Raw genomic sequence first — 19596 nt, 5'->3', positions numbered from 1 at the left:
GCGATGCCCAGCTGGGACCAGCTCAGCACGGCTCTGACCGGGAAGACCAGGAGGCGATGCCCAGCAAGGACCGGTTCAGCATGGCTCTGACTGGCACGCCAAGGGGCCAATGCCCAGCTGGGACTGATTCAGAGCAGCTCTGACCGGCACGGCAAGGGGTGATGCCCAGCTGGGACCAACTCAGCACAGCTCTGACTGGCATGGCCAAGGGGTGATGCCCCGCTGGGACCAGCTCAGCACGGCTCTGACCGGCATGGCCAAGGGGTGACACCCAGCTGGGACCGGCTCAGCATGGCTCTGACCGGCATGGTCAAGGAGTGATGCCCAGCTAGGACTGGCTCAGCACAGCTCTGACCAGCATGGTGTGGTGTTTAGATGCTGCTTGTAAGTATTAGAGCTGGGAGCATTGGCTGTTGGGAGTCTGAAAAGACAGGGAACAGGAACGGGGGATGGGGGGAAGTTGAGGAGGCAGAGTGAGAGCTACTGAGGGTGCAGCAGCAGCTTGGTAAAGAGGTTTCCACTTTAAAAATAAAGTTGAAGTTTGTTAGTACCTTGCCTGGTTGCTACAACATTTTGGTGACAAGGATGGATCTTCTGCCTCTGAACCCACCTGCACCCTTTTTGCAAGGCCCAGGTGAGCCTCCAATTGCTTTTACTGCCTGGATCCATATGTCTGAGACTTATCTACTTGCAATCACTGCTACAGAGATATCTGAAGTAAGAAAGCGTTCTCTGCTAATCCACTGCCTTGGAGCAGAAGGGCAATGTATGTTTCACACTTTTCCCCTTGCAGACGATAAATATGAGATTGCACTCACTGCATTAAAGAACTTTTTTGTGCCAAAAGTGAATGTAGTAGCTAATCGCTACAGATTTTGCCAGCATGAGCAGAAAACAAGGGAGACTATAATGCAGTATATTGCTTCCCTGAGGAGTCTGATTGTAACTTGTGACTTTGGGAATACGGCAGATGAGATGATTAGAGACCAGGTCATTGAGAAAACAACCATGCTTCGTGTAAGAGAACGCTTACTTCTAGAACCACAATTTACACTAGAAAAAGCAATAACCATTGCTACCCAGATTGAGTCAGCTACAGCTGAAGCCAAAATAATGAGCATGGATACAGGAGGCACAATCCAGGCTGTGACTCCTTTGCAGAAAAGTTCACTATCGCTGCAGACAAACAATTACAAGAGGAAAACTAATGGAAAACCACCAAATCAGCAAATTCAAAATACAGTAAAAGTATGCTTTCACTGTGGATCCCCACAACACCTTGCAAGCTACACAGGATGTCCGGCAAAAGTAGCTCAGTGAAATCATTGCAAAAAGATTGGGCATTTTGCTAAAGTATGTCGCAGCAACCAGTTCAATCAACAGGTGCATGCAGTTACAATACCAGATGTTACTGTGCTGAGCGTGGACAAAATCACTACTGCACATATTCCAGAACAAATAAAGTGCACTGTAAACGTTTCCGTCATACCCTTAGGCAAATCACACTCTGTTCAGCTAATGTTGGACTCTGGCTCAGCAGTATTTATACTACCTGATTCCATCTATTTGCATTACTTTAAAGATGTGCCTTTTACTGAACCCAATCTTCACTTGGTGTGCTATTTGAAAAACCATATTCCAGTACATGGCTGCCTGCCAGCAATAGTTACTTTTGGTGATTGCTGTATAACTGCAGAGTTCTACATTGTCCACAAAGGCACTCCTATCCTTGGCAGAGATTTATTGGCTGCTTTAAATCTCAGGGTAGTTAATGGACGAATTGATCTTCCTCAGCAAAGCACTCTTGTGGTACACACACCAGTTTCAGCTGGGACCCAACACCAGGTTGAGGAGAAACTCGGCTGTGCTTATGGGTTTCCGCATAAAGTTAAAATGCAGAATAATGTGATGCCTGTACGACAGAAATTACAGCGCTTACCATTTTCAGTCAGGGAAGCTGTTTCAGAGGAACTTAGAAAACTTGTTCAAAAGGACATTATTGAAGAGATTAACCCCTCGGAATGGGTTTCACCTATAGTAGTGATGTAGAAGAAGGGTGGAGGCATTTGCCTTTGTGTGGACTTAAGGGAGCTAAATAAAGCTATTGTGATTGACAGCCATCCTCTTCCTCACATAGAAGAAGTATTTGCAGAACTCCGTGGAGCAAAGATGTTTTCTACTCTTGATTTGCAGACTGCATACGACCAGATTATGTTGCATGAAGATAGCAGAGACCTCACAGCATTTATTACACGAAGGACTATTTCATTTTAAACGTGTTCCATACGGTCTCGCATCTGCCCCAAGTGCCTTCCAAAAATGATTTAATTGATTCTGAAGAATCAGCATGGAGTTCAGTGCTATCTGGATGATATTATCATGTTTGGAAATACTGGAGGAGCATGACAATAACCTGCAGTCTGTACTAAACTGCATCAGCAAAGCAGGCCTCAAGCTCAATAGGTCCAAATGCAAATTTAGACAAACTGAACTCTCCTTTCTGGGGCATACAATTTCACAGGCTGGACTAAAACCTGATCCAGATCATATCCTGGCAATTTCAAATGCTCCTCCTCCACCAGATTTGCAAACCTTACGTTCCTTCTTGGGTCTTACCTCCTGGTATGCAAAATTCATTCCCAATTATGCTTCGGTCATTGAACCGTTACGAGAATTACTACGGGGAAGTTCAACCTTAGTGTGGACAACGGATGCACAAGCTAGTTTCGAAACAGTGAAAGACTTGATTGTACATAGTCCAGTACTTGCACTATTCACTCCTGCTTTGCCCACAATTGTAACTACTGATGCTTCTGATTATGGACTTGGGGCTGTCCTCACACAACTTCATGAGGACAACACAGAGAGGACTGTTGCATTTGCTTCAAGGACACTAAGTAATGCTGAGAGGAAATATTCTACAGTCGAAAAAGAAGCACGTGCTTGTGTCTGGGCTACTGAAAAATGGAGAACTTACCTGTGGGGCCACACGTTCAAGTTGCGCACGGACCACAGCCCTTTGACGACGTTGCTCACCACAAAAGGACAGGGAAGAACAGGATATTGTTTTGCTAGATGGTCTGCAAGACTACTCTCTTTCAATTATGAGCTGGAATATAAGCCTGGAAACCAAAATGTGGTAGCTGATGGCCTTTCTCGCCTGCCTTTGCCTTCACCAGATGGTCCACAGGAGGATGAGGATGTAGTAGTTGAACTTATTACAAGCACTCTTACTGCAGTCACAAGAGAACAATTTCAAGCTGCTTGTTCAGCGTGTCCAATTCAACAAAAACTATGGGAATTTCTGACAAAGAGATGGCCCAGTAACCCTAAAAACCTTGACTCAGTTTTGCTGCCTTATTTTAGAGTTCAGGATGAACTTTCTTTGCTTGATGGCTGTGTGCTATGAGGTACACACCCGCTACTTGTGCCAGAAGAATTACAGCCAAAACTCATACACCTGGCACACGATACTCATCAAGGAATTGTCAGAACCAAACGACGACTATGGAATCTGTATTAGTGGCCAGGGATGGACTCTCAAACTGAAGCACTCATAAAATCCTGTGTCACTTGCCAAATGCATGATAAGACAGCAGTGACATGTACCCCTCCATTACAGCCTGTTCCTCTTCCTGAATCTGCATGGGAAAAAGTGGCAATTGACATTGTAGGACCCTTTGATACTGCTCCAAGTGACTGCCGTTATGCCATCACCTTAATAGACTATTTCAGTAAATGGCCTGAGGTAGCGTTTACATCACAAATCTCTTCTGCTACAGTAATTAAGTTCCTCTCTTCAGTTTTTAGCAGGGAAGGTAACCCCAAAGAACTGGTTTCAGATAATGTTAGTCAATTTACTTCCCTGGAGTTTGAAACTTTTCTAGCAGAGAGGAACATTTTACACAGAAAGTCATCCTTATATTACCCTCAAGCCAATGGGGAAATCGAACGGTTTAACAGAAGTTTGAAAGAGAGTTTGCAAACGGCTAAACTGGAAGGGCGATTGTCGATAACCTTCACTACTGATTTCTTGCAAACATACCAGGCTACACGACACGCCACAACGCAAAGATCACCCACAGAGTTACTGCATGGGAAACAGATGAATACTAAACTGAACATTGCTGGATTGTTAAAGGCACAACCTGAGACCCCAGCCGAGGATGATGTGAGAAAAACAGTTGAACAGAACCAAGCAAAGTCTAAGGCTTTCACAGACAAGTGGCGGGGTGCTAAGGAACCAAAGTTTGAGTGTGGTTCCTTCATTAGAATACGAAAACCTGGAATTTTACGCAAAGGAGACCATCAATTCACAGCTCCTCTTAAAATCATAGAGAAGAAGGGACCTTACACCTATCGACTTTCTGATGGGCAGGTATGGAATGCTTCTTATCTTGCACCTGCCTATGCACCAAGAGGAGATTACGCCAACGCCAAGCCTGCACTGGATGACTTCACCGTAGTATCAACACAACAAGACATTGCACTGGAACCGGGGCTTGAGAGACGGCCTGTCAGACCCAGACGACCACCTGTCTGGACTAGGGACTATGTTATGTAGTGTCTACAGTGTTTTCAGTGTAATATTTCTGCCAACAGTACAGTGTCTTGTTTCATATTTGTTCCTGTGGTTAGATCAACAATGTTTATTTTAACTGGGAGAGTTTCTTAAGAGAGGAGGGAATGTGGTGTTTAGATGTTGCTTGTAACTATTAGAATTGGGAGCACTGGCTGTTGGGAGTTTGAAAGGACAGGAAACTGGAAGGAGGGGGGAAGTTGAGGAGGCAGCGTGAGAGCTACTGAGGGTGCAGCAGCAGCCTGGAAAAGAGGTTTCCACTTTAAAAATAAAGTTGAAGTTTGTTAGTACTTTGCCTGGTTGCTACAACACATGGCCAGAGGACGATGCCCAGCCGGAACCGACTCAGCATGGCTCTGACTGGCACACCCAGGGGACAGAGGTAACAGATGCTTATCTCCCTGTCTGGTTGCAAGCGTCTGGCGTATTGTCTGCTTCCCAGAGGTCTATTTTCACATTTAACTGGATGCTAATCAAGATTGCAAAATCAAGGTGAGAGGAAAGCCATAGAAGAGTCAATCAGCAAGGCTGTTCTGTTTAGGAATAAGGATGAAGGACTGCTCTGATGTATCTAGGGGTACCAAGAGATGCCCTGGATCCTTCACTGAGGTGGCAATGTGGTTTGCTTCATGAAAAAAGGTCACAACCAGCCTGGCTGTCAAGCTCTAGTGAGCAATACTTGATTAGCCAGGAGAGTAGCTTGCTAACTAAGTCTAGGCCCTAGAATGTGTTATGATTGTATTTGATATGAGGCCATTAGTTTCCAATCCTTCTCCTTGCTATTACTCAAATCTGTGCTTTGTTAAGTGAAACTATTGTGGATTTCACTCTAGCTATATCTGTGCTGTGTGTTAAACAGAGCACTGATCTGAGGTGGGACTGGTAAGCAGGGGTGGATTGTTCCTTTGGAAGCAGTCAATCTGAATACTGCAGTTTCCAGTGGACCAGGGGCTGGACACTCCAGGGACACACTCAGGGGCTTTGAGGGCTGGGGTGTCCCAATCGCTAACCGGCAGAGAGAGCAGGGTCTTCAGAGGCCTAGAGGGCAGTGCTTGTGTTGCCAATGGCTGATGGAGTCAGGGAGCTGAACCCGGCAAGATGCCACCCAACTCTGGGTACCGGTGTAAAGTGTCACAGGGGCAATGCCCAGCTGGGTCGGCTCAGCGCAGCTTCCATCAGCACATCAAGGTGGCGATGCCCAGCTGGGTCCAGTTGAGCATGGTTCCAACTGGAACAGCCACGGGGAGACAGTTCCCAGCTCAGACCAACCCAGTGCAGCCCATGCAGGTCCTACGGTCTCCGCTGATGGAGCTGCTGGGTAGACCCCTCAAGGATGCTGGCGGGTTCCAGACATACACAGTGACACCGGCCGCTGGCTGTGGGACCCTGCCATGGATAAGCCCTTTCTACCTTTTGGCCACAAGGGGGCAGATGTGCTCTGTTAATGCACTCCCATCCCACCAGGGGCGCCATTTCAGATTTTGGTAGGGGCACGGGGGAAACTTTAACCGTGATTCCAAAGGCTACTTGGGCACCTGAAAACTTTATTGTTTTTTTGCAGATAATAACTTAGATACAAAAAGAAAAGGAGTACTTGTGGCACCTTAGAGACTAACCAATTTATTTGAGCATAAGCTTTCGTGAGCTACAGCTCACTTCATCAGATGCATACTGTGGAAAGTGTAGAAGATCTTTTCATACACACAAAGCATGAAAAAATACCTCCCTCCCTCCCACCCCACTCTCCTGCTGGTAATAGCTTATCTAAAGTGATTACTCTTGTAAGGAGAGTGATCACTTTAGATAAGCTATTACCAGCAGGAGAGTGGGGTGGGAGGAGGTATTTTTTCATGCTTTGTGTGTATGAAAAGATCTTCTACACTTTCCACAGTATGCATCCGATGAAGTGAGCTGTAGCTCACGAAAGCTTATGCTCAAATAAATTGGTTAGTCTCTAAGGTGCCACAAGTACTCCTTTTCTTTTTGCGAATACAGACTAACACGGCTGTTACTCTGAAAATTAGATACAGTGCTCCTGACATAGAATCATAAAAGGTCAGGGTTGGAAGGGACCTCAGGAGGTCATCTAGTCCAACCCCCTGCTCAAAGCAGGGCCAATTCCCAATTTTTACCCCAGATCCCTAAATGGCCCCCTCAAGGATTGAACTCAAAACCCTGGGTTTAGCAGGCCAATACTCAAACCACTGAGCTATCCCTCTCCCATCAGATAATAATATCTAATTCCTATATAAAGAAAGAAAATTTAATAAATATTAGACCCGCTCAGCTCTAATACTTGTTTTGACATCTTGTGTCAATTCACTTAAGGCAGTGGTTCCCAAACTTTAACAACCCATGAACCCTTCACTAAAATGTCTAGTCTCATGAACCCCCTCCTAAAAATGAATATTTCCAGGGATTTTCTCCCTTACCTCAGCATAAATTATAAAAGCAGTGATCTTGGATATTTGTTTTTATGACATGCTTATTACACACTATTTATTAATTATGATTTATCATCACAGTATTTTTATTACATTATGAAAATGGCAACTCTTCCAAGATCTCACTTTTGTAGCTTCCAAGATCTCACTTTTGATTAAGCCTGTTATAAGACAAGGCTCCTATCAGAGGCGCCAACAGAAAAAAGGGGTGTGGGGCCTGGGGGGGCACTGCTGAAAAAGTGGGGGGGCACAGGGGCCGAGGGAAAAAAGGGGAGGGACCTGTGGGGGGGCGCTAACGCGGGGGCCGCAGGTGACCCTCATTGCCCCCCATACTGGCACCTCTGGCTCCTATGTTTCATCAAGGAGTATCAGATGTGAAACAGCATGAAGGTATTTAAGAAGCCAACTCGAAGAGTTCTTCCTACACAAGCATTCAGGTCTTCAGCAGTCCAGGCAAACAATGCACGCTAGAACAAAGTTTAAACTTGTTCTTCATAATAATTTAAAAACAAGACTAGCAGCCTATTTAATTTTAAAAACAGCAAAAAATATCCACCTCCCTTTCTATTTCGCAAAAGGAGTCTTGAAGTTTAAATCTCCTCAGTGTGATAGATATGCTTGCTTTGATCTGCTTCACTCATGGAAGTCCCCAAGGTTCTGGGCTGCTGGCCCTGTGCTGCCTGGGGTCCCTAGGGACAGCTCTGTCCGCCATTAAGGAATTTTTTCTCGAGAACCCCCTGTAACATTTTGTTAACCCCCAGGGGTTCACGAACCCCAGTTTGGGAACCACTGACTTAAGGGACACTGGTCAGGTTTAAAAAATTAATGTATATGCTTACTTTGTTACTAACTTTTGTTTACAACAATTGAAACAATTGTAGAAAAACCTAGATGACTTTCTATCACTTTTTTCCAGTTCATCAAGCTTGGAATAGATCATTTAACTTTTGGAAACATCCTATTAGGGCAAGGCCCTGTGAGTTTATACTGCACCTGCCTGGGGCTCTAGAAGAGTTACCCCACTACAAATAATAGAGTAGAAAATGACTTTAAACAGGAGTGAAACTGACACTTTCAAGTCACTTTCATAGTATTGTCAACCCCAAATGTTCAAAAATCAAGAATTAGGCTCACCAAAAATCATGAGATTGGCTTTAAAATAATGAGATTATGTAAAATAATAGATGTGGAGTTCTTTTTATTCACATTCTGCTTTTTGAGCCTTTAGGGTGCACTGGGGTCACATTTTGAAGCTTTCTCCACAGCCACAAGGGCAAGAAACTTCATTTTTCTTTAAGAATGAAGGCTGAAATCATCACATATCACTTGACTCCAGGAGCTGGGGCTTTAAGGAAAACAATAATTATCATGAGACTCATGACGAAATCATGAGAGCTGGCAACACTGCACTTCTGTTTAAAGGCAAGTGACTTTCCAGAAGGCTCTGAAACACAACACTCCAGCAACTGAATTGCAGTTTTCACAGGAGAGTATTTTAAATCAAACACCAAGAAAATTCCACATTTTAAAGTCCGAGGGAAAATTGAGACTTCTGAGGTCTATCAGGGCCATTGCAGGTAGGAAAAGAAAATAAAGAGGCACTGGATCTCTGGGCAGCTCTTCCTCTTGACAGAAAGTTGGAGGATCAAATCTTCTAGTCCTTAATCAAGTACAACTTCTATTGTCATCAGCGCCTCCACTCCTAGTTATAAACATCACAGTGACCATGTGATAACATGTGGGGTCAATAACTACACACTTCATACTTAAATATCTGAGCCATCTATCCAGAGTTACACATCTGATATGCACTGGCTCAGGGACTACATTTTCTGGGATATTCTGAACAGTGCTGAGCATACAGATTGTGCCCAGTGAATAACACAAATCATGACAATAATGGTTGATTTTATGGACTCTGTGGACAAATTTCTGTTCTTTGTTCTGGAATTGGCCTGAATACAGCTGAAACCTTAAGAATTTGATATATAATCACATCTGATATTCATATGACACTTTCTCATTCCTTCCTTTTCTCAAACTCAGGACAAAACATGACAAAACAAATGGTTTTCAGTTAAAATATAAAATTGCATAGCAGCTATTGCTCTACAACCCAGCACAGCACAGAACCTGCCACCCCTCGGGGTTAAGTGTTCTCCTCTCACCTGAATCTCATTCTCTTTCTTTCTTCATCCTTCCTGACCTCTGTGCTGCTTTTGATACTGTCAACCATGACACTCTTCCCAATCACCTGGGACCAATTGCTGGAATCTCAGAGAACTGGCCTTCTTGGTTTTGCTCCCATCCATCAGAGGCCTCTTTTTTGCAGCATGCAGCAGAGAGAAACGCTGGTCCAGTGGATAGGGACCTAGCCCTGAGAGACCTGGGTTCTACTCCCCCCCAACCCCTTGGACTTCCGTGTGACCTCAGGTCAGTGCCTTAGGGACAGAGTTTCAAAGGTTTTTAGGCACCCAAAGATGCAGCTAGGCATCTAGTGGAATTTACAAAACACCAAACCATAGAATCATAGAATATCAGGGCTGGAAGGGACCTCAGGAGGTATCTAGTCCAACCCCTTGCTCAAAGCAGGACCAACCCCAGCTAAATCATCCCAGCCAGGGCTTTGTCAAGCATGACCTTAAAAACCTCTAAGGATAGAGATTCCACCATCTCCCTAGGTAACGCATTCCAGTGCTTCACCACCCTCCTGGTGAAAAAAGGTTTTCCTAATATCTAACCTTAAACCTCCCCCACTGCAACTTGAGACCATTACTCCTTGTTCTATCATCTGGTACCATGGAGAACAGTCGAGATCCATCCTCTTTGGAACCCCCTTTCAGGTAGTTCATAGAATCATAGAATATCAGGGTTGGAAGGGACCCCTGAAGGTCAACTAGTCCAACCCCCTGCTCAAAGCAGGACCAAACCCCAATTAAATCATCCCAGCCAGGGCTTTGTCAAGCCTGACCTTAAAAACTTCTAAGGAAGGAGATTCTACCACCTCCCTAGGTAACGCATTCCAGTGTTTCACCACCCTCCTAGTGAAAAAGTTTTTCCTAATATCCAACCTAAACCTCCCCCACTGCAACTTGAAACCATTACTCCTTGTCCTGTCCTCTTCTACCACTGACACTGCGCCTGCCCGCCTGGCAGGAACAGGTGTAGGAAGCTGAACACCGGGGAACCGCTGTGAGAGAGACCGCACACAAGATCATATATGCCCCTCATTTCCTCCCACACCTGAGCCCACAGGTGCCAGCTCAGCATCACCTGGCCCCAGAGGAGATGGCTGAGCAGCAACCCACAGGCACCCTGTGCCAGCCCACCAGTGGGCTCCTGGCTTTGGGTATGGGGCACATGGTGTGTCACACTGAGGTGTCCACCAGGGGGAGCTCTGCCTGGGTCAAAGACTGGTAGGGGCAGTGATCTGGGGCAGAAGCCAGTCAGACTCAGACTGAATTTTACAAAATTAATTTCATTCAAGTTCTGCCCTGGCAGGAGTTCAGGAACTGAAGCTCCAGTCAGCTGTGATTCATGAGTCAGGACTCATGGGTCCTATCCCCAGCTTCTGGAATGGAGTGGGGGCTAGTAGTTAGAGTAGGAGCGGGGAGCCAGGACCCCTGGATTCAATACCCAGCTCTGGGAGGGCTCTGCCAGGGACCCCCACAGCTGTTTTGGGCCAATATCCTGCTCTGCAGAGACACAGGTTGGGGAGGGAGGTGTTGGTTTTTCTTTTGGGGGAGGGGCAGCCCAGTCTCACATCCCCACTGAATGTTTCTCTTCCTGGGCGGAAGAGGAAATTGCCCCCTTATCGCTCTCCTCCCCAGTCATGATACACTTGCTGCCCGCGGAGGGGGGACAAACCAGTGGCTGCAGGGGTCCACCTGGTGGGTCAGAGCTGATCCCGCCCAGGTGCTATTTAAGCTGGCAGGTGAGTCAGGGCATCCGCACGAGCCCAGCCTAGAACCATCCTCTCTGGAACCACCTCTCAGGTAGTTGAAAGCAGCTATCAAATCCCCCCTTATTCTTCTCTTCTGCAGACTAAACAATCCCAGTTCCATCAGCCTCTCCTGATAAGTCATGTGTTCCAGATCCCTAATCATTTTTGTTGCCCTTCGCTGGACTCTCTCCAATTTATCCACATCCTTCTTGTAGTGTGGGGCCCAAAACTGGACACAGTACTCCAGATGAGGCCTCACCAATGTCGAATAGAGGGGAACGATCACGTCCCTCGATCTGCTCGCTATGACCCTACTTATACATCCCAAAATGCCACTGGCCTTCTTGGCAACAAGGGCACACTGCTGACTCATATCCAGCTTCTCGTCCACTGTCACCCCTAGGTCCTTTTCCGCAGAACTGCTGCCTAGCCATTCGGTCCCTAGTCTGTAGCTGTGCATTGGGTTCTTCCGTCCTAAGTGCAGGACCCTGCACTTATCCTTATTGAACCTCATCAGATTTCTTTTGGCCCAATCCTCCAATTTGTCTAGGTCCCTCTGTATCCTATCCCTGCCCTCCAGTGTATCTACCACTCCTCCCAGTTTAGTATCATCCGCAAATTTGCTGAGAGTGCAATCCACACCATCCTCCAGATCATTTATGAAGATATTGAACAAAACCGGCCCCAGGACCAACCCCTGGGGCACTCCACTTGACACCGGCTGCCAACTAGACATGGAGCCATTGATCACTACCCGTTGAGCCCGACAATCCAGCCAACTTTCTACCCACCTTATAGTGCATTCATCCAGCCCATACTTCTTTAACTTGCTGACAAGAATACTGTGGGAGACCGTGTCAAAAGCTTTGCTAAAGTCAAGAAACAATACATCCACTGCTTTCCCTTCATCCACAGAACCAGTAATCTCATCATAGAAGGCGATTAGATTAGTCAGGCATGACCTTCCCTTGGTGAATCCATGCTGGCTGTTCCTGATCACTTTCCTCTCCTCTAAGTACTTCAGAATTGATTCCTTGAGGACCTGCTCCATGATTTTTCCGGGGACTGAGGTGAGGCTGACTGGCCTGTAGTTCCCAGGATCCTCCTCCTTCCCTTTTTTAAAGATTGGCACTACATTAGCCTTTTTCCAGTCATCTGGGACTTCCCCCGTTCGCCACAAGTTTTCAAAGATAATGGCCAATGGCTCTGCAATCACAGCCGCCAATTCCTTCAGCACTCTCGGATGCAACTCTTCTGGCCCCATGGACTTGTGCACGTCCAGCTTTTCTAAATAGTCCCGAACCACTTCTTTCTCCACAGAGGGCTGGCCATCTATTCCCCATGTTGTGATGCCCAGCACAGCAGTCTGGGAGCTGACCTTGTTAGTGAAGGTTGAAAGCAGCTATCAAATCCCCCCTCACTCTTCTTCCAGGAGCCTTTAAAAATCCCACTAGGTGCCTAAATACCTTTCAAAATCTGGCTGTTAGTCTGTGTGAGCCTCAGTGCCCCATCTGTACAATGGGGATAACAGCACGGCTCGACCTCACCGAGGGGCTGTCATGTGAGACACTCAGATACTACGGTATTGAGGCCACATAAGTACCACAAGTAGAGGGGGAACTTCTCTATACCACTGCTATCCCTTCCCTGGGCTTTGGCCCCTTCTTTTCACTTATCCCCCTCACATCTTCCTCTTTTCTGAATGTAACCTTGGCTCAGAAGGCTTGGCTGTATGTCTTCTGAGTCCCCTGCATTCTCTCTTCAATCCCCCCCACCCCCTGGATTTTGTTCATCTGACGACTTCCAGATCCTTAATTTAATTACCAGCCTTTTCTTGTCTTAATCACCCTGCCTCTGTCCGTAAACAAAACACTGACTCCCTGCCACAGGGACACAAGCTGGGAGAAGCACCTCTGCAGAACTCACATTTCACACTAATGCTGAGCAGCTAAGAGCGCCGCCTGGGAGCCCCCCTCCTGTATGAAACTGGGGGGCAGGGGGCAGCCCCCCTCTGCCCTACCTAACTGGCGCTTTTGCATCCCACCCCCAGCCTGCAGTACCTGGTCCAGGCTGGTGAATATGTCGCAGAGCAGCGAGTGCAGGGTGGAGAGCTCCAGCGCCAGGTCCACGTAGCCGTCGTAAGCCACCAGGTGGGCGCTGCTGTCCGGGTTGGCCACGCTCTGTAGGAACAACTTCATGCGGCTCCAGTTGTGCTCCAGGAATTCGTTCATGAACCCCATGTACGCCTCCTTTTCGCCGAACCTGCGGGAGTCACAGTGCCACGTGGGCGTCACGCACACGGCCCGGGTGTCCCGCACACGGCCCGGGCGTCCCGCACACGGCCCGGGCGTCCCGCACACGGCCCGGGTGTCACGCACACGGCCCGGGTGTCCCGCACACGGCCCAGGCGTCACGCACACAGCCCGGGTGTCCCGCACACGGCCCGGGCGTCCCGCACACGGCCCGGGCGTCCTGCACACGGCCCGGGCGTCACGCACACGGCCTGGGCGTCCCGCACACGGCCCGGGCGTCACGCACACGGCCCGGGCGTCACGCACACGGTGGTGCTGCGCGGGCATCGCACAGAGGGCATCACAAAGGGCACAGGCGTCACGCACACGGCCCGGGCGTCACGCACACGGTGGTGCTGCGCGGGCATCGCACAGAGGGCATCACAAAGGGCGCAGGCGTCACGCACACGGCCCGGGCGTCACTCACACGGTGGTACTGTGCAGGCATCACGCACACGGCACAGATGTCACGCACATGGGGGTGCTGCGTGGGCATCACGCACGTGGCCCGGGCATCACACACACAGCAGGGGCATCATGCGCACAGCGTGGGTGTCACGCACACAGTGTGGGCGTCACGCACACGGCACGGGTGTCATGCACAGGGCGGGGCAAGCACATTCCCACACATCCACACAGGTGAGCTCGAGGAGCCAGGGTCAGGTGAGCTGGCCCGTGCTGAACAGTCCCACACTGATCAGCTGATCTGCAGGGGACAGCACGCAGCTGGTGTGGGGTTGTGACTAGCATTGCTGGACATGGGAATGCCACAGCCTTATGCTGCCCTCTCTTGGTGGAGGAACCACAGATACAGGTAATCACGCTGCCCAAGTGCCCCTGCCCATGGGGGCATTACAGCCACATCTCCCTGCCTTCTGCCCAGTGTCTCTGCCCAGCTGCTGGGTGAATGGTCCAAACAAACCATAGGAGAAAGTGAGAAGCTGACTCTGCAAGGGAAACTGAGCCCACCCCCCACGCTGCCAAAGTGATGTGCCCTGGCTAGCACTTGGGCTGTCAGGGCTACTGGGAACCATAGCCAAGAAGCCGCTGGTAGCTGAAGGATGGCCCTGTGGTTTGTGTAGGAGTTAGGAGACCTGGGATCAAGCTCCTGATCTGACACAGACTCATTGTGTGGCCAAGTCACTCTGTGCCTCAGGTCCCCTCAGCCCCATGGAGACAGTAGCCCTGTCCCAGGGAGATGAGGGAGGAGAAGGGCACTGGTGACTGTGAGGTGCTCAGGGACTATGATAATGGGGGGCAAATGTGTGTGAGGGGGAAGCCCAGGGGTTACACAGCACTGGCCTTTTGAATTGCTCTGGAGTGCACCTGCATTTCGAGGTGACCCACCTGGGGTTCCTGCGCGGCCTTTGCTAGTTGAGGAGGCTGGAAGGGTTTTTCCTGCTTCTTTTAATAATGTGACTTTGGGCCCCTGGCAAATAAGCGGATCCTGGCACCATGGGCCCCAGGGCCGGAGCCCAGCACCACAACTTGAAGGCCTGAGTGATGGAGATTGGGGTTGGGGGTTGTTCAGGCTCTTAAAGCTCTTTGGGGCTTGGGTTACAGCTCTTCAACTTGGGCCAGAGCTCAGAGTGACCTGGATTCAGCCCCTGCCTGCTAGGAACCTCCCAGCCCACATCTCCCAGTGGCTCAGGCCAAGCACCAAGCCCAGGGGTAGGATCCAGCTGGGATCACCCGACATTTCTACAGAAACCCCCCAAAGTTTCTTCATCCCCCAGGGAGATGCAAACCCAGCACCTTTCCCCAATTCCTTTCCTTGACAGAGGCCCTTGAATTGCTAGTAGGAAGGGGAAGACCCAGGCAAACTGAGGTAAGGGACTTGGAGTAACACGGGGCACAGCCTAGATCACTCACCCAGAGCTGGGTCCACACCACACAGGGCAGAGCTGCTTGCAAGATACAGACAGGACCGCCCCACAGAGGGGCAGAGCCGAACTGTGATACAGACAAGATCACCCCGCAGAGGGACAGGGCCGTGCGCAGAGCTGAGCTCTGATCCAGATGGGATCACCCCACAGAAGGGCAGAGTCCTGGGCAGGGCCAAGCTGTGATATAGATGGGATCATCCCACAGAGGGGCAGGGCTATGGGCAGAGCTGAGTTGTGATACAGACAGGATCACCCTGCAGAGGGGCAGGGCCCTGGGCAGAGCCAAGCCATGATACGTACGCAGCAAAATTGGCCAGGTTCTGGATGACTTTTGCCACCAGGGTGAGGGTGCGGGAGGTGGCATCATCTGGGTACTCCTGGGTGAGGCCAAACAGGCTGGGGGACATGATGGCCGGGCACAGGAAGCGCAGGAAGAGTGAGGCCGAGATGAGCCGCTGCCCAATGTCCTCCTTGTCCCGCTCCAGGCACTCCCCCTGCCATGCTGCAAAGATCTCGCTGAGCTCAGCTGGGAAGGCACTGAGGAGACAGGCACAGACGGTGAGGGGGAGGGGGACAGTGCCAGCTAAACACCAGCATCTCTCAGACAATCCCTGGCAGCCAATAGGACCAGAGGTCCTCGCGGTGCCTCCCTGAGAAACAGCCTGGGGAAGAAGGGGTTAACCTCCCCATGTCCACAGGGGCCAGTGCTGCCCCTGGGGTCTCAGAGCCGGACCTCACCCCAATGTTCTGCTCATGCTCCCATGTCCCTTGTTCCCCCTGAGGTCAGGCATGGCAGCCCATTACTGTGTTGGCCCAGCTCCCACCCAGATTCAGGGTGATGGGAGCTTAGTGGGCAATCCTCCAGACCCCCCCCCCCAACTCTAGGGACGTGGCTCTTGGCAAAACCTGTCCAATAGTGGCTCCCTCCCCTTGGGGCTGCCCCACGGAACACAGGCTCCCTGTGAACGGGCAGCCCTGAGGGAGGCTGTTTGGGGTTCTGCTGCCCCTGCAGTGGCCTTAGCTGGGGAGAAACAGGCCCCATGGCCACCCACCAGGACACCCCACAGAGCCCACAGGAGCTGAGGCGGGGGAAATCCTTCCTGTGGCCCAGCCCAGCTACTGGGGTCAGGAAAGGAGAGACATTAGGTCAGCGGGAGTTTTGGGGAACCCACAGTGCGGGCTTGGGTCCCTAACTACACCTCAGTGTCAACTGGCAAAGGGTTCCCTGGTCTGTAACAGAAACGCCTACCAGGCCTGACAAACTCACTGCACCTAATACATTGTTGTCATAGTATTTATCGGCAGAGAGTGTCATGTGGGATGTCAAATGAAAGCTTATAGCACATTGGTCATTGTAAGCACTGGGAGATGTACGTACAGTCAGTGCGTAAGAAATTATGTGTATCTACTACAGTACGTTCTAAACTATGGAACCAGGCAGAGCTGACGCACAGGTTTTCTGCCAGACACAGTATGTTTCTTCTCCTACCTCTGATGTAGATGATGCATTGTAAAGCCAACACAATGGGGACCCCATTTAAGTGTGAAAGTCAACACGAAAAACAGGTTGACAGGGGGCTATGCAACAAACAGGAGTGTGGGAACATTCCCTGGGACCAGAACCCCAGGAAGGGAACCACATGGGTCAGCCTGGATTCGGGGGACAAAACAGTGAGTTTGGGGAAAGCTAAAGAGAAGCAAAAGGACATCTGAGTACTCATTTGCTGAGGAAACCCCTTGAAGGGGGTGGGGAGTCATGAAACCCTGGATCCTGGTTGTGACTGAAAACTAGCAGCTCTGTCAAAGACTGTATCCGTGGGAGAGAATCTACTTTATTAAACAAGAAAGGCCACCATGCGTGAGTGTGGGCCTGGGATTGCAGTTCATGTTTTGTTTCATCTGTGTACCCAGTTCTGCCTCCAATATTCTCACGACTCATCCGAGTCTTTGAATCTTTGTAAATAAACGTATTTTTGTTTTATCATAAACATACCTCAGTGCTGTGGTATTCGGCAGTGTGAATCCTCAGCTGAACCAAACCAGCTGGTGTGTGCACTGTTCCCTTTGAGGGACAGCGAGCCTAGTAATGCCGGCGAGTGCCCAGTGACAGGGGCTGGATATTACAGGACTACGCTCTTCAAAGGGAGCTCAGGGATGGGGGGCCCTGACTGTTAGCCTACAAGCACAATAGGACTGGCAAAGTCCTGAGGAGACGGTGCGAGTGGCTGGAAGGCTGGTGGTGCCAGGGAGCTGACTCCCAGCTACCATAAGAAAGACTCCTTTACACTGGAGGCAACAGGGTGGCAAGAAAGCATCACAGGGCTGCTGGGACTTGTCCATGTGGGAGGACACTGAGCCTCTGCTTACCCCTTTCCTTTCCCCCAGCCAGGCAAGCCCAGCCCTGCGTTGCCCCCCAGGCAAGACTGGCCCTGCTTTTGCCCCTCCCTCTCTGCAAGCCAAGTCCCATCCCTTCTCCCTCGAGCAAGCCCAGCCCCACGTCCCCCGAGGGCTCTCCCTCACTCGCAGGAGCTGGTGATTCTCTGGAAGACCTCCTCGCATGCCTGCCGCAGGTTGTTCTGGTTGTCAGACAGATCATTGGCTGCACACTTGCTGGGGTCAACCTCACAGCTGTCCTCCGACTCGTAGAACTGGGCAATAGCCTCCCCTGCAACACACATGGAAGAGCCCAGAATGACATGGAGCCTGGAGGGTGAGGGGGAGGTCCAGAGATGCAGTGCCAGGACTGCGGCCGGGCAGGATACAACAGGCATAGTACTATCCAGCTGGCCATTTGGAGACCCCCAAAGAATGTGCCCCCTTGTGTGTGAATATATGAGAGTCCACATGCACGTGTATGAACATACATGTACAAGTGGGCTCATGTGTGTGCATGTGTACAAGTGTGTGCGTTTGTACATCTACAAGTATGTGTGTGCACAAGTCCGTGTGTGTGTGTTTGTACAAGTGTCTGTGTGTGCATGTATGTGCATGAGTGGGATTGTTTAGCCTGCAGAAGAGAAGAATGAGGGGGGATTTGATAGCTGCTTTCAACTACCTGAAAGGGGGTTCCAAAGAGGATGGCTCTAGACTGTTCTCAATGGTAGCAGATGACAGAACGAGGAGTAATGGTCTCAAGTTGCAGTGGGGGAGGTTTAGATTGGATATTAGGAAAAACTTTTTCACTATGAGGGTGGTGAAACACTGGAATGCGTTACCTAGGGAGGTGGTAGAATCTCCTTCCTTAGAGGTTTGTAAGGTCAGGCTTGACAAAGCCCTGGCTGGGATGATTTAACTGGGAATTGGTCCTGCTTCGAGCAGGGGGTTGGACTAGATGACCTTCTGGGGTCCCTTCCAACCCTGATATTCTATGATTCTATGATTCTATGTGCACATGCAAGAGTGTACATGTGTGTAAGCATGTGTGTATGCACACGTGTACAAGTGTGCATGTGTGGATGTGTACAAAGGTGTGCGTGCATGCACATGTACATGCATGAGTGTGTACGTGTGTTAACAGCTGCACTCTATTGCTGCCTTCTGCTGGGTGAGGTCTGAGCCTGGCTAAGAATGACATTGGCTGCCCCTGCCCCATGCGTGGCCAGAGCCGGGACTCTCTGATCAGAGCTGAAGGGCCAAAGCTCAGCCTGATGCAAATGCACTTGGCCATGGGGGCTGAGGGATCAGGAGGGGGACGTCAATGGCAGAAGAGAGAAAGCTAAGTGCTGCAAGGAACAGGGCCTGGAGGCCCATCTCGCTCCAAAGCCAGCATCCTCTCTCTGCATGCCCCCCTGCAATGCGTATTGCCTGCCACTACAAACTCACCAGTGCATTAGCTGGCCCATTACCCCCCCTCCCCATGTGTTAGCCAACTGGCCCATTACACACACACACCCCGTGGGCTAGCCGCCAACCCATTTCCCCCCCAGCCCGTTAGCCAGCTGACCCATCTCTCTCTCTCTCACACACACACACACACAGACACAGACACACACACGTTAGCCCATCAGCCCGTAGGTCCCGCACTACCAAGCGCATTAGCCAACCGTTACCATCCCCCGCAGTGTGTTTGCTGGCTGGCCCGTACCCAGCATGTCCAGCAGGTACTGCCCCCCAACCAGCTTCATGTACTCGTCGATGGCCTTGGTCGCCAGCGTGTTCTCACGGAAGATCAGTGCCTCTCTGTCGTCGAAGCGGTTCAGCTCCGCCACCCCCAGGTCGATGAGAAATGCCTGTGGGGCCAGAGGGGTTGGGGTCATTGGGATCCAGACTTTCCACCCCTGACCCCAGCCCTGGGCTCAACCATGCCCCATCCCTGCAGCACACACTCAGCCTGGAGTGCTGCAGCATCGCCGGGTTGTGTTTGGCTGTGGGGTGAAGGAGGGGGTGCTGCTAATGGCCATTTGCCCCTCCAGGCACCGAGGGCAGCAGCCACCCACTGTGCAGCTGGGGAAGG

The 19596-nt window shown here is 50.2% G+C and overlaps 1 protein-coding gene across 2 annotated transcripts in view; it reads right to left on the bottom strand.

Moving 5' to 3' along the window:
- Positions 1-19596, bottom strand: part of RASAL3 (RAS protein activator like 3) — a 54585-nt gene that overhangs the window by 10161 nt on the left and 24828 nt on the right. For both annotated transcript variants that reach the window (XM_048834269.2, XM_075121599.1), the window contains 4 exons: positions 19228-19372; positions 17664-17808; positions 15444-15680; positions 13027-13228 (listed from right to left, as the gene is read on the bottom strand). In XM_048834269.2, the coding sequence (XP_048690226.2) occupies positions 13027-13228; positions 15444-15680; positions 17664-17808; positions 19228-19372 (729 nt within the window). The remainder of the gene's footprint in view (positions 1-13026; positions 13229-15443; positions 15681-17663; positions 17809-19227; positions 19373-19596) is intronic.

The sequence above is a fragment of the Caretta caretta genome, chromosome 20 (genome assembly GCF_965140235.1).
Source record: "Caretta caretta isolate rCarCar2 chromosome 20, rCarCar1.hap1, whole genome shotgun sequence".
NCBI lineage: Eukaryota > Metazoa > Chordata > Testudines > Cheloniidae > Caretta > Caretta caretta.
Note: the sequence above shows the minus strand (reverse complement) of the source record. Positions and strands in the feature narration are given on the sequence as shown.